The sequence below is a fragment of the Cantharellus anzutake genome, assembly GCF_015039405.1.
Source record: "Cantharellus anzutake strain C23 chromosome Unknown EI90scaffold_9, whole genome shotgun sequence".
In the NCBI taxonomy this organism is placed as follows: Eukaryota; Fungi; Basidiomycota; class Agaricomycetes; order Cantharellales; family Hydnaceae; genus Cantharellus; species Cantharellus anzutake.
The window spans coordinates 70,830-92,606 of NW_024066959.1; the positions used below are offsets into that span (position 1 = coordinate 70,830).

The following is a 21,777-nucleotide window of genomic DNA, read 5'->3' on the forward strand; positions in this document are numbered from 1 at the left end:
TAAGTGGTTACGCCGGAAGCTCTGGTATTTAGTAAAGTTCGCGGGTTGGCCGAACTCAGAGAATGAATGGCTCCCCCGAGACCAACTAATCCATGCCCCTGACCGGATCGAGGAGTTCCACCAAACACACCCCCACGCCCCAGGAAGGGAGAGAACGAACCCCCTGGCCGCTTCGAGGCGAAGTGGCTTAAGGAGGGGGTGATGTCAGGGCACACCCGCCTGACCCGGGTCCACCCAGACCCACCCGGCCACACCACACCCGCTCCCTGCTGTCTATCCCCCTCCCCCCTCCTTCCTCCCTCTTCTTTCCCCTCTCTTTATTTCATTCTTCTCATCTTCCTCTTCCTGTTTATTTCTTTCTATCTACACGGACCACCTTCCTTTGTATCGATGTACTATTGACCCGTCCGGCCCACACACCCCGGACGGCTTCCCGCTGTGCCCAGCACGCGCGCATGCAGCGGACGCTCTTGGGATCCCCCACGGGGACACCTGGATGCCTGCGGCTGCCTCCGAGGATGACGTGGCACCCGTCATGTGACTCAAGCTGCATGTACATAAATGTACCTGAAGTGGGAACCAAAGAAGTAACCTTCTTCTCACATTCTCCACTTCAGGTAAGTAGTATAGTTTTCCCCTTTAATAATAATAACACATTCTCCACTTCAGTCTGAGTGGCCAGGGACCACTGTCCCGGATTGGGCCCGCCAGTACGCACGCCCGCTCCACACCCCGTGACGGCCTCAGTGCCGGACATTACCCCGGGCCCTCTCGACCCCGGACGCGTCCCTGACAAAAATCGACCTGAAATGCCCCCTAGAGACTTCCTGCTCGCTGCCTCTGAAATTAAGGACCAAATGGACAAACAGCAATGGCACAGCGCTCCACATGAGTTGCTGAGGCCAAGGTGCCTCCTTGCTAAGTCTCTAGTTCCCCTCCAGAATCATCCGCCCTCACCCAGTTCTAACACAAGACATTTCCCCAAAACATCTTTAACAGCATCTTCAGTGGGCAAAATTGAGATGAATCCTCCCATGGGCGATATGGATAAGGATGACAAGCCGTTATTGTCACCCCAATGGCAAAGAACAGTGATGATGATTTGCCATCTGCTGTAGACCTGTGGTCTGATCATATTGAGCAAATGGAAGAGAATGTGAATGAGTGGAAGAGAGGGATATGGATATGGGAAGGAGTAGAGAGAGAATCTCAGAGCATTAGAAGACGTCAGAATGGCGATTTAGAGGGGGAGAAAGGTGCTGAGATTCACAGGAGTGAAACAAGCACACCGAAAATCATCAAATCGACTAAAACTTGCCCATCTATCCTCCAAATTCCATCAAAATTGATGCCAAGCGCTCGTGCGAAGCAGCGCATCACTACAACATCCAGTTCGCATCGACAAAACCGCTCAGACGTGGGTAAATCATCCACTAGCTTGGATGTTGGTTCCAGAATGAAATCGGGCGAAAATGGCCCAGAGGACCACTTTGTCAAAGACCTGATCGAGATGAAGGAGTGTCTCCGTGGCGGAGGGCTTCGGCCTCAGCAACTTGTGCCAGGAGCGCTGTGCCAAGTAACACGTCCGTGCCCTAACTTACTAAACTGGCAACCAGAACTGAAGAGGGTAAACTCTAGTCGATTTTATTACTGAAGTGTAACCTATGTACAAGTTGAGTATATATATAGTTACAGCGAGGGCAGGTCCGCAAATGGTGGAGCGGAGCTAACGGGGTTAGACATTAGCCGATTGAATATTACCGATGAGTCAGGTTACTGTTAGATACTGATCCGGGGTCGGGCACCGAAGGTCGCCGATGCGGACCGCTAAGGGCCGCGATGGCCGCGATGCCTCAGACAAGGCCCGAGGGTAGGGCATTTGGCCTCAGCAACTCTAAAGGGAGTGCTGTGCCCCCTAGTTGTCTCTTGGCCCTCATTTCGAACTTACTGGGGCTGCCTTGTTGGGGTCAGGGCTTGGGGTCGTGGTCAAGTTGATATTAGAGCTAAGGTACTATAATGTAGTATACAGGATATATATATGAAGGTGAAATGAATAGAAGCGGACCCGGGCCGAAGGCCGAAGGGTCCGGAAGCAAATAGGAACAAAGAGCGGGGTTGGCCGCACCGCGGCCGGCAATGACCGAGGGTCAAAACAAACAATAACAGATAAATAAACGAAGGGGTGTAGGGCCGCGATAGCGGCGATGGTATCATAGCGGAGTAGGCGATGTCGCGGAGTCACGCTAGGTCGGTACCAGAGGCGGACTCGGGGCAGGGAGGTCGGTGTGGCTGTGGGGGAGTCGGCCAGGTGCAGGGGAGCCTAGGGGCGAGCGGGGAAGTGAGCAGGGGGTCCTCAGGGAGGATAGGGCTGAGGTTGGGGCTCGCGCTCACACTCGCATAGCGGTAACGGGCTCGGGTGGCATCGGGACGGGCGGCTAACGGGCCGGAATGCACGGCCATGACAGTTACAGGGTTAACAGAAAGGCAGGCGATAACCCAGAAATGGAAAGGAGGGATAGGCCCAAAGGTGGGTGTTGCAGGGCAAGCAAGTGTATTGTCCAGCGGAGGCAGGAGTGCGCTAGCGGACGTCGGAGCTGTCCGGAATCCTTCGGGGCTCCATACTTAGGGAGGCGTAGGTAATAAATTGAAAGGAGGGGGTGGTGACCATCGAGGGGTACCAAGAGAATTGTGGAATACGGGAGCTCCAAGGTTAGTGAGGAAGGAGCGGAAGTAGACCGGAGGGATCGGAGGGATCGGAAGTCGATGGCCAGGGATGGATATGACACACTTAAACACACCAGATTCAAGTGTGGGCCTATCGGACTCATCTGAAGTGCCGAAACCAAGGCTAAGAGCGTGCACAAAACAGCCCATTGCCATAGATCTCAGACACCATCGATTCTATCGCCAGGAACCCAAGGAGTCCTCGAGTGGGTGTGGTGAAAACTCGAAAATGGACTCAAGTGCCAAGTGCCAAAGTCATTTCCCAACGGAAATTGAAACGGAAACTTCAGTGGGCACTAAAGGCGATGATGGCAAGCTATTTGGCGCATCCTTGACAGCAAAAGACAGCGATGATGTCTTTCCATTGGCTGTAGAACTGCTGCATGACCACAGCGAGAAAATGAGGCAATTTGCTGCCTCAGATTGGTTTGACAAAATTCTTGAAGGATATGGAATTGGAAAGGAAAGAGAGGGAGATGACGGCGAAGGTGGAGCGATAATGAGCCCTAAGGATAAGGGTTATGGTCAGAATGATGACGCTTCAAGGGGGAAATTAGAGGTTAATGATGGCAAGGTCGCACCTGTGCCAACCTCATCAAATCGCCATATTCCTCCCACAACAAACACTCTGATCCCTGATCAGGATCAATCTTCCACATTCACTCCATTACCCAAACCATTCCAAACATCCAGATCAACAGCGGTGATGCCGAATCCGCAAACATTGGCTTGCCAGATCAATGGCAGCCTGCCCATCTGCCCTTATCCAATCCTTAAAGAGAAATCGACATCGTACTTGAAGGGGAGGGCCATGAAGGCCAAGGATCTATCAGAGGATGATCCTTCAGTGGGCGAAGAAACCATGGATGGAGCAAAATTGACACACTGATTGACAAGAGACAACACACCTGCACCACATACAACCGGAGACCCTCAGAGTCATCAAGGGGAGACAAGATTGAGGGAAACCTCAAACCAGGGAACAAAGATTGTTGAGATCAATGCGGAATGTTGATCGAAAACATTGATCAGTGCACGAATGTGCATGGGCCAAGTTAGATTAGCTGAAAAGCAGAATCAGAATCAGTAGGCCAATCCATGGGGATGACAGCTTAAGGCTGTCTGAGGGTGAATGAAAATGCTCACCAACTTCAAACCCTGTTTTATCTTTTATCTTTCACCTTGCTTTTTGTTGTTTCTTTGACAACGTCTCACATTGGACTTGTGCAATCCGGGTGTCCATTTTCTGGATAGTAGGATTCCAACTTATTGCTAACGATGACTCCAGAGGAGCCATTGGAGGCTGGGGAAACTCACCTGGACTAGCTCCAGTGGGTGCACACATAGTGGGCATGTTGGAGTGTTATAAAAATGGGGCCTAATTGGCCCATTTCTATAGCGTTCAGGTGCAGGAGAGGGCTGTGACATTGAGAAGATGTTACAGTTAATGTAACAGGTGTTGTAACAGTTGAGTTTTACAGTAACATGAACATGGGGTTTTTGGGTAGTAATGGTTAGGTTGTTAATATATACATGTCATGTGATAATATACTGTACAGAGGCCATAAGAGGCTAGAAATGGGAATTTCCCATTTCCATAACATGGAGGAACCGTGTGCCATGGGAGGCTGGATGAGTTTTTGTACAGCCACATTCCCACATCCAAGTGAGGAACTTGCCCAGACAGCCACATTCCCATGCTAGCATGATTACTTAGTCACAACACCTCTTTTATATTATTTCGGACTAACCCATGCCAGGCCACAGATATATTCATTCATTTGAATTCATTTCCTTTTCCCTCAGTTCTTCATGCATATTAGCTGAGACTGAGGTTAGTTATAACATTCCTTTATTACTATTTCCTTTACTATTGTAACTTACAACCTTCAGCTTCCTGCTTATAGGTAATATATTAGTTCTTCATGCATATTAGCTGAGACTGAGCTTCCCGCTTATAGTCCAGCTCTGAGATCAAGTGTTGCTCATCAACACTAGCTTCCGATGGGATGAGGTTGGGGGTCCTGGCTCAGCTTCAGTCGCCTTGTTGTCAGAATTGTGGCTTCCAGAATCATTGCTGTCTTCTGGGGAACTCTTGGGGGAATACTTGCTGGTGGAGTCTGAGTCCTCGGCAGATTTGTCTACGTGGTATAGGTCATGCTGCAAGAGCTCCTTAGCCGTAGTTGTTAGAATGGGCGGAAACGGACGACTCCGGAGTGGAATCGGAGACTTAGCGTGGAGGGACCTTGGCCTCAGCGACTCAAGCGGAGTGCTGTGCCATTGCTGTTTGTCCATTTGGTCCTTAATTTCACAGTAGGTGAGCAGGAAGTCTCTTGGGGGCATTTCAGGTCGATTTCGGACTAAACCGAAACGAGTATGTACAAGCGCCGATATATATAATGGAAGGGGCAAAAGCACAAAGAGAACAAAGGGTGACCGAATCGGAACGAAGATGTCCGAACGGGAACAAAGGGTAGAGGGAGCGGAGCGGTACCAAAGGTCATAGGGCAAGACCTGTGATACGTCCGAAAGGAGGTAGAGAGGGCGAGGCCCAGAGGGGCAGGAGGATGAGGGGAAGTGGGGATGATGACTAACTGGCTAGAATAGAAAGAAGCAGTAGTCCAAATAGGGATGAAGGGAAAATGCGAGAAATACATTACAGGCGGCGAGAGCACCGAAGGCGGTCCGTGAAGCTCGGGGGTTGCGGAGCTTACGGAGGTTACGGAGGCGGGGTTGGAAGTCCGAGGAATATTGGCAATGGTGTTTACGTAGTATGAGGTCACCAATGCAATGGACTAAGGCCAAGGTGGAGTCAAAGTCCGAGGTGGGGACTATGACGGAGGCTCGGAGTAAGGTACGAGCGGTGTCCGAGTGCGAAGTACGGAACAGCGGTGGAAGGTCGTAACTTGGCGGAAGGGTGGCGGAGGAGTAACGGAGGGAGGAGAGAGGGGACAGGTAAGGGGAGAAGGAGTGGCGGAAAGGAGAGTAGTCAGGTCCGAAGGTGAGTATCGGAGCGGACAGGGGAAGCGTAGGAGGATAACGGGAGGGTGGAGGTGTTGTGAAGGGGGAGCGGAGTAGTAGGAGGGTGGTGAGAGGTAAGGAGGAGGTGTGTTGCCAGGACCGAAGGTGAGTATCGGAACGGCAGCGGTAGGTTATGACTCCGGAGGTGAAGAGGGTGGAGGTCCGGAAGTCGGGTTGGGGTCGGGTATGCACGGATATGACAGTAGTGATGACATGGTCCATAGGAGGAGTGTGGGTTAGGTCGGTCCAATGGTTGTGGGCCTTCAATTCTTGCTTGACCCTTTTGCAGAACACAGGGGACTTGATTCCTCGATAGAAATAGTCATCCTTGTCACTGGCATTAAGTGCATGCCTCTGCTCGAGTGATTTGGCGATAACCTGGAACTGTCTACAGTAGTCATCGAAGTCCTTATGATGCTTAAGCTTGTGCTTCTTTTCTACAAGTTTCCTGAGATCCTTGGGGCGGTAAATGCAGTCTTCCTGTTCATGTTAGAATGCGGGGATTCGGACGACTCCGGAATGGAATCGGAGACTTAGCATGGAAGGACCTTGGCCTCAGCGACTCAGGCGGAGCGCTGTGCCATTGCTGGTTGTCCTAGGGGTCCCTAATTTCGGATCTAGCAGAGGGAAAGTCTCTTGGGGGGGAATTCCAGTCGATTTCGGACTGAGGTTACAAGTTACTAGGTACATTGTATATAAGGAGGGGTCCGGAATCAAAAGGGACAAGGGTAGGACAAAAGGAGACAAAGGGAGATGGAAAGAGGAGCAACACCGAGGGTCAAGTGTTTGACTCAATGGTGTTTCCCAAAGGAGGAATGAAGGGCCAAGGCCCAAGAAGGAAGGAAGGAGGATGGGAGTCGGGAATGGCTAGCTGACTGAATAGAAAGGAAGCAGCAGCCCAAATAGGAATGAGGGAGAATAGCGGAATTGAAATGGACAATGCAATAGTTGCAAGGTCCGGAGTAAGTCCGGAAAGTCCGAACTCTGGAATATTGGCAAAGGTAATTAAATGGAATGAGCTAACCAATACAATGGGTATAAGCGGAGGTGGGGTCAAAGTCCGAGGTCGGAGCTAAGACCGGAGGTTCCGGAGACGGAGACGGTTTTGCATACTCGTCTGGAAGGTGTCGAGATTGGGGTCGGACCCGGAACGTTCCGGAGTCGGACCGAAGGTGGTGTCCGAGCCGGAGGTGGGATAACCTCTTGGGAGTCGGCAAGGAGGAGGTGACGGAAGGGAAGTAGGACTCCGGAAGTCGGAGTTCGGAGTTCCGGGAGCCCGGAGCGGAGGTCGGGATTGTATGGATATGACAGTTCAGCAGGGTAAAAGTTGAGGAGGTCTTGCTTCAAAACATCCCAATCTTTGTTCTCAAAGCTGTCAAGGGTGCAAATAAACTTGGCCTCCTTCTCTGTGCGGTAGGAGACGATGTAGTCGCATTTTTGGTGGTTGGTAAGATTTGCAGAGCTAGCTTGAAGTTCAAAATCATGGAAGAACTTCTTCAGCTTGGTTCCCTTGAATCTGGGGGCTTCCCTGGAGCGGGTGCCAGGCATATGGCTGACTGTAGTAGTGTGAATTGTGGGGATGGGGTTGCCAGCGGGGCCAGCGGTGGGAATGGCATGAGAGGTGTGAGACATCTTGTACTGTAGTAACTTGGGTTATAATCGAAATAAAAGTTGTCCTGAGTGCATATACGAGTGCTAGGTCCGTCTATGCGAGGTTTTGGAGTGTGTATGGAAGTTTGGGAAATGGAGCGGCACAAACACTGTTGAAATCCCTCCCCTGTAAGGACCACCAGTTTTGTAACGGGTCTATTGCCTAGACTCGAGACAGAGAGAAGGGGGAGGGTTGTAGTGTGTGTGGGTGTGGTTTGTGGGGCCAGGTTTTGGTCCATGGGGGCTACTGAGTCTGCAAAAACCTCAAACAAACACTCACCTACATCTCTCTTGGATGTCAAGGCTGAGGATTATGATGAGAGGGGTCTTAGACGTAAGCAACAAGCTCAAGGGGGGCGTTAGGGTCGTGGATGGCGTCTTTGCCACTTGGATGTAACTCTTTCTTAGTCCTTCACGGGTCTATTCAGTACTGACTTGTTATGTACAAGCTATTATCTATTTTATATGAGTTGGAAATGAAATAAATGGAATGGGGGAATATAAACGGGCCGTTAGGCAACCGTAAATAATGAATATCCAATTGGGAACAAAGAAACAATAAAAGAAATATGAATGAATGGGGAATATATGATAACGGATCCGAAATGGGAATTGTGAAAGTTAACTCCGCAACACTTCGCCACAGCACCCGCCTATCCTCCCATCAGCAACCTCCTCATCTCCAGCTTTCCAACGAACCCTTATTCATCCCAATTGGTGCAGTACTTCCTGAGATATGGCCATTGACAGGTGCTGTCAAGACCATGTGAACCATGCTGAACCATCCGAGTATGGGGTTTCCATTCTGGGAAATGCTCCATGGGTAAAGGAGGAAGGTATAGAATCACTAACAGGTAGAAAAACGGCTGGGTTGTATGTGTGGTTATGGAGATCTAGAGAGGGGGTGAAATTGGCAGCATGGTTGGGTGTGGGAATTTTGCTTTGGGTCATCAGGAATGATGGGGAAAATATGGAAAAATAAGGAGTGAGTGTATGGAGTGTTGGATAGTGATATAATGAGCATCGGGAGCATCAGTGGATATGCAGTGCATGTTGGTGGGCAAATTCTGCAGAATTGGATTTTTTACTGTGCATGGACTTGTCCCCACAACAGTGTCCCTGACATCCTCCCCCTGTAAGGACCACCAATACTGCAAGTGGGCTAGGAATCTAACCCCCTAATTGCAAGCAATTTGTGGGGAGGAAGTCTACTGTGTCCTAAGACTGTCCTGGGTGTGGTCCAGGTGCTAGCAAAATAACCACAAAAACTCTTTAAGAATCACATACCCCTGGTCCATCTTGGACAATTGTCAGGGGTTCCTTGTAATACTTGAGGAGTCAAGCTCAGGAATCTTCTCTTAGTTGGATCTCTCAGCACTACAGTTTCTTTGTAGTCAAAAGGGGGTTCTGTCAAAGGAATGTTCCTGGGGATGGATCCAGTTGCTACCCAGGCAGCACTGTCTGGTGGAGCTTGGTATTCCAGGTTGTCTGACAGACAGACCGGAGGTGGGGCGGAGCTCTGAGGGTGACAGGGTGTTGAAGGGACTCGGCTTCAGTGACTTGGAATGGAGCACTGTGCCCATTATGTTCTCATTGTCCCCAATTTGTCAGGGGAGCTGGTGACAGAGGAACTGAGGCTGCCAGCAGAGGGGGCCAGAAGCCCCCCCCCTCACTACTTAATGATGGAGGTGTTAGCAAGGGTCAGTTCTGGGCGAGCTGCTCACTCAGAAAGTTCCCATGCTATCCCATGTGCATGTGTACACAACACACAAAGGCAACAACAAGGCAACAATCAAAGAATAAAGGGAGTAAAGTAGGTGGGGAGTCCAGGGCACCCTAAGGCAGGGTGCTGAACCCTGACACCTGGACCTGGACCTGTGTCTGGACCCACTACACTTCCCATGCTGCATGATCCAGCCCTGGATCCTGCCCTCATGTGACTTCCAGGTATCCCCAGAAGTTTTCCTGATATTGTGGCCACTGTGGGAAGATGAGAAGTTAGCTTCCTTCTCATCTCCTTACTCACAGTAGATTGTGCCCTGGATAGGGCTGGTTACACCAGAGGCTGTGGACCATAGGGGAGGGTCATGCAGACCTGGGAGTCATGCCCTGACAGGACACCTTTGTTCCAATTTGGACCCCCTTTGATTTCCTTGTGTTTTTGTCTCCCCATTATATACAGGTGCTTGTACATACTTGATTAGACCCTCAGTCTAAAATCGACTAGAAATGCCCCCTAGAGACTTCCTGCTCACCACTTCTGAAATTAAGGACCAAATGGACAAACAGCAATGGCACAGTGCTCCCCATGAGTCGCTGAGGCCAAGGTCCCTCCTTGCTAAGCCTCTGGTTCCTCTCCAGAATCATCCACCCTTGCCCAGTTCCAACAATTAGGGCAAACAAAAGATTTCCCTAAACATCACACAATAAGCAACGAGAAACCAAGGCACATAGCTGCCATGGAAGTCGCCCATCTATCAGAAGAAGAGTTGGAGGACTCATCAGAAGATAAAGCAGAGAATAACTCTGGTGACTCTGAGCATCAAGTTCAAAGTTGAGGACCCATATGAGGGACCTCAATACTCACCCAATTCAGAGGGTGAGGAAGTTAATGTTGGGACCATAAGAATGGGCCCAATGTCAGTTGTTGACCATGACGATGCAAGTGGGGTAGCAAAGCACAAGGGGGATTGGGGACCGGATAGGGAATGGATGCATGGCACAGCGACACACCAACCTACTACCACCACCACCACCACCACCTCAACTACTTCACACCACACCTACTCCCACCCAGCAGGATGAGAAATGAAAAAGGGGGCCAGCAAGCGGCTTCCTTGGACAGAATCAAGACTAAACTCAAAACTCAACTGGGACTCGGTGTCCTATAACTTGGTGTGGATCTCCCTGAGGACACTGTGAGGCTTCCTTGCCTCCCTCAAGACTACTGCACTTGACCACGCCTCCAGCACACTTCACTTGGCAACCAGATCTAAACATAGTGGAGGGGAAATCTCTGTATCAAAATGTAACTAGCCAATATTATATACAAACGACCCTGCAAACATGCCTGTGAGCTCCCAGCATGTTCCATATGACTCATCTGGTCATGTTGCAAGAGAAAATAGAATAGGAAACACAATATCACAAGCAACAAAAATCCTGTTCAGAACAAACATGGGGTATGTGGGAGGGATGAGCCAGTAGTACCCAAACACCACCATATAACGGTCTACAGATGCTACCTGGGACCCAACACACAATCCCCCAGCCCATTGCACTTCCCCCATCATCTCTGTATTTTTTGATATTTTTCCGGACCAGGTTATGGCCACTTAGTTTCCATATTGGGCCACTTCTATAATATTTTCACCATATCTCCCCCAGTTCTTCTCCGATCCAGACGCATTTTATATCGTTAGAAAGCTACCGTCAAGACGAGTCGAACAAGTCCAGCATCGGGTGATTTGGTGCAGCCGTTGTGGAGATCGTCGAATTCTATCGATTGTGTGGCTGCACCCATATATTTATCATGTTTTCTGTTGTTTTCTTTGTTCTATGTTGTTCTGTCCGTTTCTGTCCGTCCCTAACACCGTCGGATTGCTCGGACATTAGCTTTGGTTATATACAAACATGTATTTAGTATGATAAGAGATCTTCTCCTCCTTCCCTGCTTTAGTGCCAGTCCGACAGTACCACATCTGGGAGCATGTGAACGAGTTCAGTTAGGTTTAGGGCAATGTTGAGAAGGCAGGATGCCTTGCTCGGCCCTAGGGAAGGTCCACCAAAGTTTGAGTTTTCGGACCTAGTAGTAGGAAGGTCTGCCAGTGAGTCTGTCAATGCTGTGGTTTCACTCCTCCCCCCTTTGTTACCTGTGTGTGTGAGTGAGGGTGGTCTGCTCAGGTTCAGAGGTCTGTGTGCCCCTGCAGCCTCTTCAGCCAATTCTCCCCGCTTGCAGCGTCAAGATCAATGACCATGTTGAGAAACATTACTTCAATGTCATCCACATTGACAGATATGACACCATATTTGGTGCCCCCTGGTTGAATAAAAACCAGGTAAACTTAGACTTCTGATCTCACAAAGTGGGAACGGCATCCAAGGGCAACATAGACACCCTTGGAGTTGGAGAAGACCATGTGATGAGATCACACAGGTGGAAAACTTGAGCAAGGACTCAAGAACTGCCAAGAAAAAAAGCCTCCTCTCCTTGGAGGTGAGAAAGAAACACACCTAAGGGTAATCCAAAAGAGATACCCTGAAGGTTGGCCCAATCCTAGTCCAGAAGGACTAGAACTTCCAGACATACCACATCTGGAAGGACTCTCCATGATTAACCCCCAAGTTTGAAATACTCAGGAAATGGTGGAGAGAAAAGTTTGAAACTGTAATGGCACCAGCACCATTAGAGATGCCTCCCCTGAGGGAGGTTAACCATTGGATCCCATTAAAGGATCTGAACAAGAAATTCCAGGAGAATGCCCCCAGATGCCCAGCAGCACTGCAGGAAGCACTAGCGACTAAAATAGATTGCTATGTAAAAGCAGGATGGTGGTATCCTGCAAGCAGTGAGTGAGCATGCCTGCCACTGTGCATCACAAAGCAGATGGATCTTTGTGCACAGTAATTGACACAAGAAATTGAAACTCAAACATGATCCTTGACATCACTCCAATGCCAGACATGTGACTGATCCAAGAATCAGTCGTCAGAGCAACATACTGATCCAAGATTGATATGTTGGATGCATATGAACAGATATGCATGGATCCAGATGACATTCTCTTCGCCCCACAGGACATACAACTCCAAAACGATGCAGCAAGGAAATGGCAATGCTCCCTGTACTTTCCCATGCATTGACCTGGGAACTATGAGGAGAAATAGGCAGACATCTACACATCTGGTTTGATGATATCTTCACCAGCACAAGCTTGGTGAAGAACCACAATAAAGCACTATTGTGGTTATTCACTCAGCTCAAGGGGGTGAAGTTCTACATAAGCTGGAAGAAATTCCAGCCATTTGCTCCAATCCTAAACATTCTAAGAAGCTGCATGGATAAACAAGGCATCTATGCCCAAGTGGATAGAATGGAAAAAATCTGCAACTGGCAAGAGCCAGTAGACCACACAGGAGTCTTAAGATTCCTGGGAATCATAGAATATCTATCGATATTCATGCTGAATGTCAGTGGCTACACAGGGCCACTGCAAACAATCTGCTTGAATAAGCAGATATTCAGGTGGACCCACTCCACCAGAAATGCTTTGACAAGATAAAATGCCTCACATGCAGGGCTCCAATTCTGAAGCCCATCCAGTGGAATCCACCAGGAAACCTCTCGATAGAAGAGAGGGACAAACTCCATGTCTGGGTTATGACAGATGCATGCCCAGCAGGCATGGGTGCACTAATTGGACAAGGCAAAAAGTGGCAAACTTGCCACCCTGCCGCATTTATGTCCAAAAAGTTCACAAACACTCAGCATAGGTATTTTGCCTACAAACTTGAGGCACTCATGAGACGGCAAGACAATCTCATGGGAGGTGTCAGAGACCAGATTCGAGACGAAGGAATGTCTCTGTAGCGGAGGGCTTCAGCCTCAGCGACTTCTGCCAAGAGCGCTGTGCCTAGTGACACGTCCGTGCCCTAACTTACTGACTGGCAATTAGAACCTAGGGGGGTAACTCTAGTTGATTTTACTACTGGGGTGTAACCTATGTACAAGTGGGATATATATATGGTTACAGCAGAGACGGGTCCGCAATTGGCGGAGCCGAACGGAGTGGAGCTAACAGGGTTTAACATTAGCCGACTGAATATTACCGATGAGTCGGTTCGCGGGGTTAGCGGAAAGGCAGGTGATAACCCAGAAACGGAAAGGAGGGATAGGCCCGAAGGTGGGCTCTGCAGGGCAGGCGAGTGTATTGCCCAGCGGAGGTGGGGGTGCGCTAGCGGACGTCGGAGCTGTCCGGAAATCTTCGGGGCTCCATACTTAGGGAGGCGTAGGTAATAAATTGAAATGAGGGGGTGGTGACCATCGAGGGGTGCCAAGAGGATTGCGGAATACGGGGGCTCCAAGGTTAGTGAGGGAGGAGCGGAGTTGGAATGGAGGGATCAGAGGGACCGGAAGTTGATGGCCGGGGATGGATATGACAGGAGGCTGTGAATTCGCAGTAATCACAGATCATAAAGCTTTGGAAGGTATGACTAGTCAGGAGGATATGCCAATTTTGGGACCATGGCGACATGTGGTTGAAAAGCTAGGGAAAATGTGCCGGATATTCCCCACCTCAATGCTATCTCACTCAATTCTCCATCAAATTGGATGTGGTTTGTTGTGTTGGATAGCTGTAGTTTAGGCGAGTTGGTTTACATGAAGGGAGCGCAGTTGTGTAGAGTGGTTTGGGCTGGAGATGCAGGTTAGGTTTTCTGTGGCCACTTTCTATTGTTTTATATTTTGTTGCTTGTGATATTGTGTTTCCTATTCTATTTTCTCTTGCGATGTGACCAGATGAGTCATATGGAACATGCTGGAAGCTTGCAGACATGTTTTCAGGGTCGTTTGTATATAATATTGGCTAGTTACATGTTGTAAAAGAGATTTCCCCTCTGCTACGTTTAGATCTGGTCACCAAGTGAAGTGTGCTGGAGGCGTGGTTGAGTGCAGTAGTCTTGAGGGAGGCAAGGTAGCCACACAGTGTCCTCAGGGAGATCCACACTGAGTTATAGGACACTGAGTCCCAGTTGAGTTTTGGGTTCAGTCTTGATTCTGTCCCAGGAAGCTGCTTGCTGGCCCCCCTTTTCATTTCTCATCCTGCTGGGTGGGAGTAGGTGCAGTGTGAAGTAGTAGAGGTTCAGGTGGTGGTGATAGGCTGGTGCACCACTGTGCCATGCATCCTTTCCTATCCAGTCCCCATTACCCCTTGTGCTCTGCTACCCTGCTTGCAACAACAAAGTTGAGCAAGTTCCTGTTCTGGTACTCACCCAGTTAGCACAAGCGATCACCTATCTTGCTTGCTCCACCACTTGTCCCACTCTGATCCCTGTTCCAGTTCTTGCTCCTGTACAACCTCCCACTCCATCCACCTCCCTTCAAACCAAGGTTCAAGAACCCAACCAGTTTGACAGCATCGATCCCTGCAAACTCTGCACCTTCTTGGTCCAGTGTGAACTGAACTTTCAGGACCACCCCCTGGCCTTCGTGAGTGACCACTCAAAAATTATTTACATGCAGTCATTCTTGACAGGGATGGCCCTTGATCATTTCGAACCAGACCTTCTGGAAGGGCTGCCTGAGGGCGCTTGACCTTTGTGGATGATAACTTTCAGGAGTTTATCTTAGAGCTGTCAGGGCATACCCACCGGACCCGGGTCCACCCAGGTCCACCTCACCCAGTACCTCCTCTTCTCTCATCCTGTGTCCTTCCTTCCTGCTCTTCCCCCTTCCTACCTCCCTTCTATGTCTGTTTCTATTTCTGTTTCTATCTCTATTCCTATTTCTATCTTACATGGACGACTTTCCTTTATATCTATGTATTATCGACCCACCCATGACATGCACATGACATGCCCAGCCCCAGATGCCCCAGATGGCTCTAGGGTGCAACCTAGTATGCACACATGCAGCATACGCCCTCAGGATCCCCCATGGGGACACCTGGGTGACTGTGGCTGTATGCAGGGTGACATGGCAGACCTCATGTGACTCGAGCCGCATGTATATAAACACACCTGGGGTGGGAACCGAAGAAGTAACCTTCTTCTCAACATTCCCACTTCAGTCTAAGTGGCCAGGGACTGCTGTCCTGCATCGGGCCTGCCAGTACACATGCCCGATCTACCCCCTGTGAGGTCCTCAGCGCTGGATGCTATGGCCGGACTGCCTCGACCCCGGACACGTCCCTGACAAGAGCTCAAGGAGAACTTCAGCCCCCATGATCCAATGGGTGATGCTGAAGACAAGATCCTCCAGTTGAGTATGAAAGATGGACATCACATAAACAAGTACATTGTCAAGTTCAATCAATATGCTATGCAGTTGCATGGTTATGGCGAGCCTGCACTTCGTCAGTTCTTTTACGATGGACTGCCAGAGTGTCTCAAAGATCATTTCTCGCATGTCACCAAACCTATTTCACTTTCTGCCCTCCAAAAACTCACACAGACATTTGATGCACGATATTGGAAGCATAAGGCTGAAGCTGGACGACATGTTAGACCTCCACCCTCATCTGCCACTACCTTTGACAAGTCTGCTGTGTCTCAATCAGCAAGTACTTCCTTCCATCCTTCCTCTACTCCCTCCGCCTCCACTTCCACTGTGGTTGCGAAGCCTCCTAAAGACCATAAGAAGTCTGAAGATGCCCCATGGCCAAACTGTACCTCTCTTCAAAACTTGGTGAGAATGGCAAACTAACGCCATGTTAGAGACTGGATGAAGGATATGTCTCTGTGGCGGAGGGCTTCAGCCTCAGCAACTCAGACCAGGAGTGCTGTGCCAAGTTACACGTCTGTGCCCTAATTTACTTACTGACAGTGGGAACTAAAAGGGGGATTAACTCTAGTCGATTTTATCACTAGGGGGTAACCTATCTACAAGTTATGTATATATAGTTACAGTGAAGGCAGGCCCATGAATGATGGGACCGAGTGGAGTGGAGCTAATGGAGTTAAACGTTAGCCGACTGAATATTACCGATGAGTCGGGTTATGGGGTTAGCAGGATGGTGGGCTATAACCCAGAAACGGAAAGGAGGGATAGGCCTGAAGGTAGACTTGCAGGGCAGGCAAGTGAATTGCCCAGCAGGGGCAGGAGTGCACTAGCGGACATTGGAGCTGTCCGGAGGGCTTCAGGGGTCCTGTACTTAGGGAGGCATAGGTAATATATTGAATTGAGGGGGTGGTGACCATTGAGGGAGTCGGAGGTGATTGCAGAATACAGAGGCTCTGAGGTTAGTGGCTCAGGAGTGGAGGTAGTCCAGAAGGATTGGAGGTAGTGGAGGACAATGGCTGTAGTTGGATATGACATGCCAGAAGAGCACTGAAGGAGCAGAGCTGGATCACCTTATGTAACCAGTTTCCTACGTCCAATAACGATATTAGAGTTTGTGCTGATTTGCATACTGACCGTGTTTTGGTTGCCAAATATATAATTGTTCACTGTCTAAACAACAATAAACACCCCCCAACGATCTCACCTGACGTATAGATCGTCTACGGATAAAATTCTATATTGACTTTACTATGATTTCTAGTCAATATTACACCTAGATATACCACTTTTCAGTAGGACGTGATTTTCCTGATAATTTACTGAAGGAAAACTACTAATAAAATAATTCTGCAATAAATGTTACTCAATACAGGAGTGACCAAACTGCTCTTTCTATCGCTTAGAGTGCGTGCTAGTTATCTAGCAGGTTCAGGATCGCTCACTTTTCTCCTGTGGTGTGATAACCAAGTATTGCTGAGAGATTATTCAATTAAGAAGTCCCTCTACCAAATTCTCACTAATTCTCACTATGACACTTTTGTTCAGCTGTGTCTAACTGACCCTAACTCACGCTTAGAGTGACGTGTTAGTTTTATATTAGCTAACAACTAATATTTGCTTTTATCTTTTGGAGCAAACGAACCAACTGTCATATCCATGCATACCCGACCCCGACCCGACTTCCGGACCTCCACCCTCTTCACCTCCGGAGTCATAACCTACCGCTGCCGTTCCGATACTCACCTTCGGTCCTGGCAACACACCTCCTCCTTACCTCTCACCACCCTCCTACTACTCCGCTCCCCCTTCACAACACCTCCACCCTCCCGTTATCCTCCTACACTTCCCCCGTCCACTCCGATACTCACCTTCGGACCTGACTACTCTCCTTTCCGCTACTCCTTCTCCCCTTACCTGTCCCCTCTCTCCTCCCTCCGTTACTCCTCCACCACCCTTCCGCCAAGTTACGACCTTCCACCGCTGTTCCGTACTTCGCACTCGGACACCGCTCATACCTTACTCCGAGCCTCCGTCATAGTCCCTACCTCGGACTTTGACTCCACCTCGGCCTTAGTCCATTGCATTGGTGACCTCATACTACGTAAACACCATTGCCAATATTCCTCGGACTTCCAACCCCGCCTCCGTAACCTCCGTAAGCTCCGCAACCCCTGAGCTTTGCGGACCGCCTTCGGCGCTCTCGCCGCCTGTAATGTATTTCTCGCATTTTCCCTTCATCCCTATTTGGACTACTGCTTCTTTCTATTCTAGCCAGTTAGTCATCATCCCCACTTCCCCTCATCCTCCTGCCCCTCTGGGCCTCGCCCTCCCTACCTCCTTTCGGATGTATCACAGGTCTTGCCCTATGACCTTCGGTACCGCTCCGCTCCCTCTACCCTTTGTTCCCGTTCGGACGTCTTCGTTCCGATTCGGTCACCCTTTGTTCTCTTTGTGCTTTTGCCCCTTCCATTATATATATCAGCGCTTGTACATACTCGTCTTGGTTTCAGTCCGAAATCGACCTGAAATGCCCCCAAGAGACTTCCTGCTCACCTACTGTGAAATTAAGGACCAAATGGACAAACAGCAATGGCACAGCGCTCCGCTTGAGTCGCTGAGGCCAAGGTCCCTCCACGCTAAGTCTCCGATTCCACTCCGGAGTCGTCCGTTTCCGCCCATTCTAACACCAACCACTGGTGAGGAGAATTAAACTTTTATTTCTACCTGAGGTTTGAGAGGGGGCAGAAGCGGCGGCCTTTTATGCTTTTCAGAGGCCTCTCTACTCCCACGCCTCGCACTAGTTACATGTGCTACATTTGTATTATAGATAGTTCTAGAATGATATAGGGGCTTGGGCTGTGTAAGCTTAATAATGGACTTAGGACATGACTCAGCAATAAGTAATTCATTTCTTTGTCTTTTTGGCCGATCTTAGCGGGATCTTGTAGCGCTGAAGCTATGCTCTACACCGCCTTAATTACGAACGGTTATCTTTAGAAATGACTCAGCCATAAAGGAACTTTCTAGACTGTTCTCTAATTGACTGTCAGGGGACGGACCCCAGGTCCCCATGACCCCTCCCTACAGTCCACAGTCTAGCCTGTAAACACAGCCCATCTCAGGGCATAACTACTGTGGGTAAGAAAGTGTATAGATAAATGAAGAGTAGGCTACACTTGCCTACTGTGGGTAAGAAAGTGAGAAGAAGGTTAACTTCTCACTTTCCCACAGTGGCCCCAATATGGCGAAAACTTCCGGGGATACCCGGAAGTCACATGAGGTTGGATCCGGGGTCGGATCATGCGGCGCGCGGAGCGTGCGGTGCAGGAAGTGCGCGGGAAGTGGAGCGGGTCCGGACGCGGGTCCGGGTCCGGGCTAAGTCAGGGTATGTGCCCTGACATTGACCCCTTTTTGTGAAGCCACATCATTACTAATGTTCTAGAGCCTTCCCAGTTAATTAACTGATCCGCGGACTTCTGAATCACTTTATGCTTATGATCCGAGATCCAGATCATCAATCATTCCTTTGTTCCGATTTATTTGAGCTTAAAATCAAAAAGTTTTGATGAATCATGGGAAAATATACAAGATCCGGTTTTTTAGCATTTTCTCCTCTTCTGATGCGATCAAAAACTGTCCGCCCGCGCCGGGGAATACTATATCATATGGTATTTGGTCCGCCAGACTTCCGGGCGCCAATATATTTCCCTTGAGTCACATTACTTTTTGTAAGAATTAGCAAATAAATATATATGACTTATAAGGTGTTTCGCCGTTTGAGCAATATCTCCGTCAGTTTTGAAGCTTTTAGAATAAAACAGAACCGTGGATAAAGTTAATAAACAGTCCTTTCAGATGGTAAAAAGATTACAGTCAAAAGTTTACTGGTTCCCGAGATATGTACATTTCTTTCCCAATGTTCCTTCTTATTCTGCTGTCTATGTGCTATTTTCTTGTTGTAGGGATATATTCTTTGAATATTACACCTATGCCAGGTTCTAGGCATGCTTGTAGTAGATTAAATCTCATGCTACATGGGTGTAGATAATTTATAATGATCTTCTAATGTCTGTCCAGTCTCATAAAGATCATGAGATCTGTTAAACGTCTGAACTTGTCACTTGTTCGTTGACTATTCTGATAGATCATTGTTTTATTCTTTGAATATTATTTCGCCTACAGTGCAAGCACTGTTCCAATGGAAATATTTGTATGTTTTGTGGTTTGTCTGGCCACATGGTCAAGGACTGCACAAAATCATCTTCTTGTGCTTCTAAGGCACAAATTGCCCAAACTGTGCCCTCTACGGCTCCTCCTGTAGAGCCAAAAAATTAGTTTGTGACTCTGTGGACTCAGCATGAACCCAGGGTTGCATTACTCCCTTGCATGCTATCAAAGAGGTTTGCTTAAGTGCTGCCTCAATATCCGAAACATCCTCCCTCATCATTCCCATCTCTTTCGTCCCTTTTTCTTCTTCTCTTCTTTCTGAAAATGGTCTACACTCTCCTCCTCTGTCTCTCCCTTCTGTTGTTGATCCAGGAAAACTGTTTTCTCTCCTTCATCATTTGTTGCTCCAAGTCCTTTGTCCTCACTTCCTCTTTCTCCTTTGTCTGTTACTTCTGTCCCTCCTATTAAGAGCAATACCAAGCTCTCATTGATTCAGGATCGTTGGATTGTTTTATTGACAAAAAGTTCATGATTAAAAACAACCTGTCAACCTATCCAGTTTCACCTTTGTCTCTCTGCTTGTTTGACGGGACTGAAAATTCCATCATCACTAAAGCAGTGGACATAAAACTCCGTTTTGCTTCCGGTAACATCACCCAGACAAATTTCTATGTCACCTTGTTGGATGGTACTTGTTCTATGGTTGTGGGACACAACTGGCTCACCCACCACAATCCATTGATTGACTGGGTAAAGAGCAGTATCTTGTTCTGAACCTCCAAACATACCAGTGCTGCCTCCACACACACCCCTCTGTCGCATCTGGAACCTATTCTGCCTGTTCCCAATTACACTGATTGCATCTGACTGCCAGGCTCTCTCCATCAAGTTCGTTAGCCACTCTGCATTTGCGAAGTTGTGCAAACTCGAAGGTTCTACTCCATATAGCCTGAGCACACTCCCGTTAGAAGCTAAGCTCCACACTGCTTTTTCATCCTCCAAAACTGTTGACCGTTTGGCCATTCCAGAGCAGTACCATGAATTTTCAGATGTGTTTAGCAGGAGCAAAGCCTCTATACTAGCACCGCATCATGAATACGACTTAAAGATCGACCTTGAGGAAGGCACATCACCACCCCTAGGAACCCTTTACTCCCTCTCTCCCCTGGAACTTGAAGCTCTTTGCATGTTCTTGGAGGAACACTTAGCTTCCAGTTTCATCTGCCCTGCTACTGTCAGGGCATACACCTGACCCCATGCTGCTCTGCCCTACTCCGCTCTGTGTACCACTTGGTCTGTATTGCTGTGGGCTATGAGTGGAAGACTTCTTTTCACACCCACTATGGATCCTACAATGAAAGAAATATGTGGAAATCCGAATGATCCGACAGGTTTAGGATGGAAACAGATCCACAAGGAACACTTATGTTCCTTAAGAAAAAAAGCAATATCAAAGCAATATTGATGTTGTTAAGGAAATAAAGAACCATGGCGATCCTCTCAACCGGTGAACCAAATGCGTCACTCGTGGCATCGTTCGACTCGTGTTAACAAGGGCTCTCCAACAATACCAAATTCGTCCAGATCGGTGGAGAATTGATGGAGATATGGAGGAAGCAGCGGAATATGCGGGTGACAGTTGCCCAATTTGGAAACTGATGGTTGTCCGTGGTCAGAATGGCTTGAAAAAATCGGAAAGAATATGGGAAACATGGAAGGGGTATCTGGAACAATGGTAGATGTGTTTTGGGAGTGGGGTGCTTGATGTGGGTGGTAGAATCGTGATAATCAGCTAGTTTGCATGGTACCAGCTGTACTGTCAGACACGTATCTGGGTGACCCGCAAGGCACGTGAAGTCATCCAGGCTCGTAAGGCCAGAAGGGTGGGACTTTAGCTTCAGTGACTCGGGTGGAGCGCTGTGCTTTGTTCTTACGTTGGTGTCCCAATTTCAGACAGGAGCCTTACGATGAGGAGAAGAGACTAGAGGGGGAATCCAAGTCGATATACGAACTGAGGTACATCCGGTGTAACCTACATGCATTATAAACACAAGTAACTAAATAAGACCGGCCCGGAAGGAGTGGCAGATCAAGTGCGATATTAATGAATGAAGAAAGAAACAAATAGTTAATATCGGCAAACTTGGTCAACAAAAGGCAAGCAAGGAACAAAAGGAGGGACAATAGTCCACAAGTGGACAAAAGAGAAAAGGCCA

General features: G+C 48.6%; 2 protein-coding genes across 2 annotated transcripts; both read left to right on the forward strand.

Moving 5' to 3' along the window:
* Nucleotides 1-1,078: 1,078 nt before the first annotated feature.
* On the forward strand, nt 1,079-1,661 carry EI90DRAFT_3118740 (uncharacterized protein; the record flags this gene model as incomplete). Its single annotated transcript, XM_039063135.1, has 2 exons — nt 1,079-1,583; nt 1,639-1,661. 2 exons carry the CDS (start codon nt 1,079-1,081, stop codon nt 1,659-1,661), a joined length of 528 nt encoding a protein of 175 aa, XP_038919787.1.
* A 1,292-nt stretch (nt 1,662-2,953) lies between these two features.
* Nucleotides 2,954-3,613, forward strand: EI90DRAFT_3013570 (uncharacterized protein; the record flags this gene model as incomplete). Its single annotated transcript, XM_039056678.1, has 1 exon — nt 2,954-3,613. One exon carries the CDS (start codon nt 2,954-2,956, stop codon nt 3,611-3,613), a length of 660 nt encoding a protein of 219 aa, XP_038919788.1.
* Between the last annotated feature and the right edge of the window lie 18,164 nt (nt 3,614-21,777).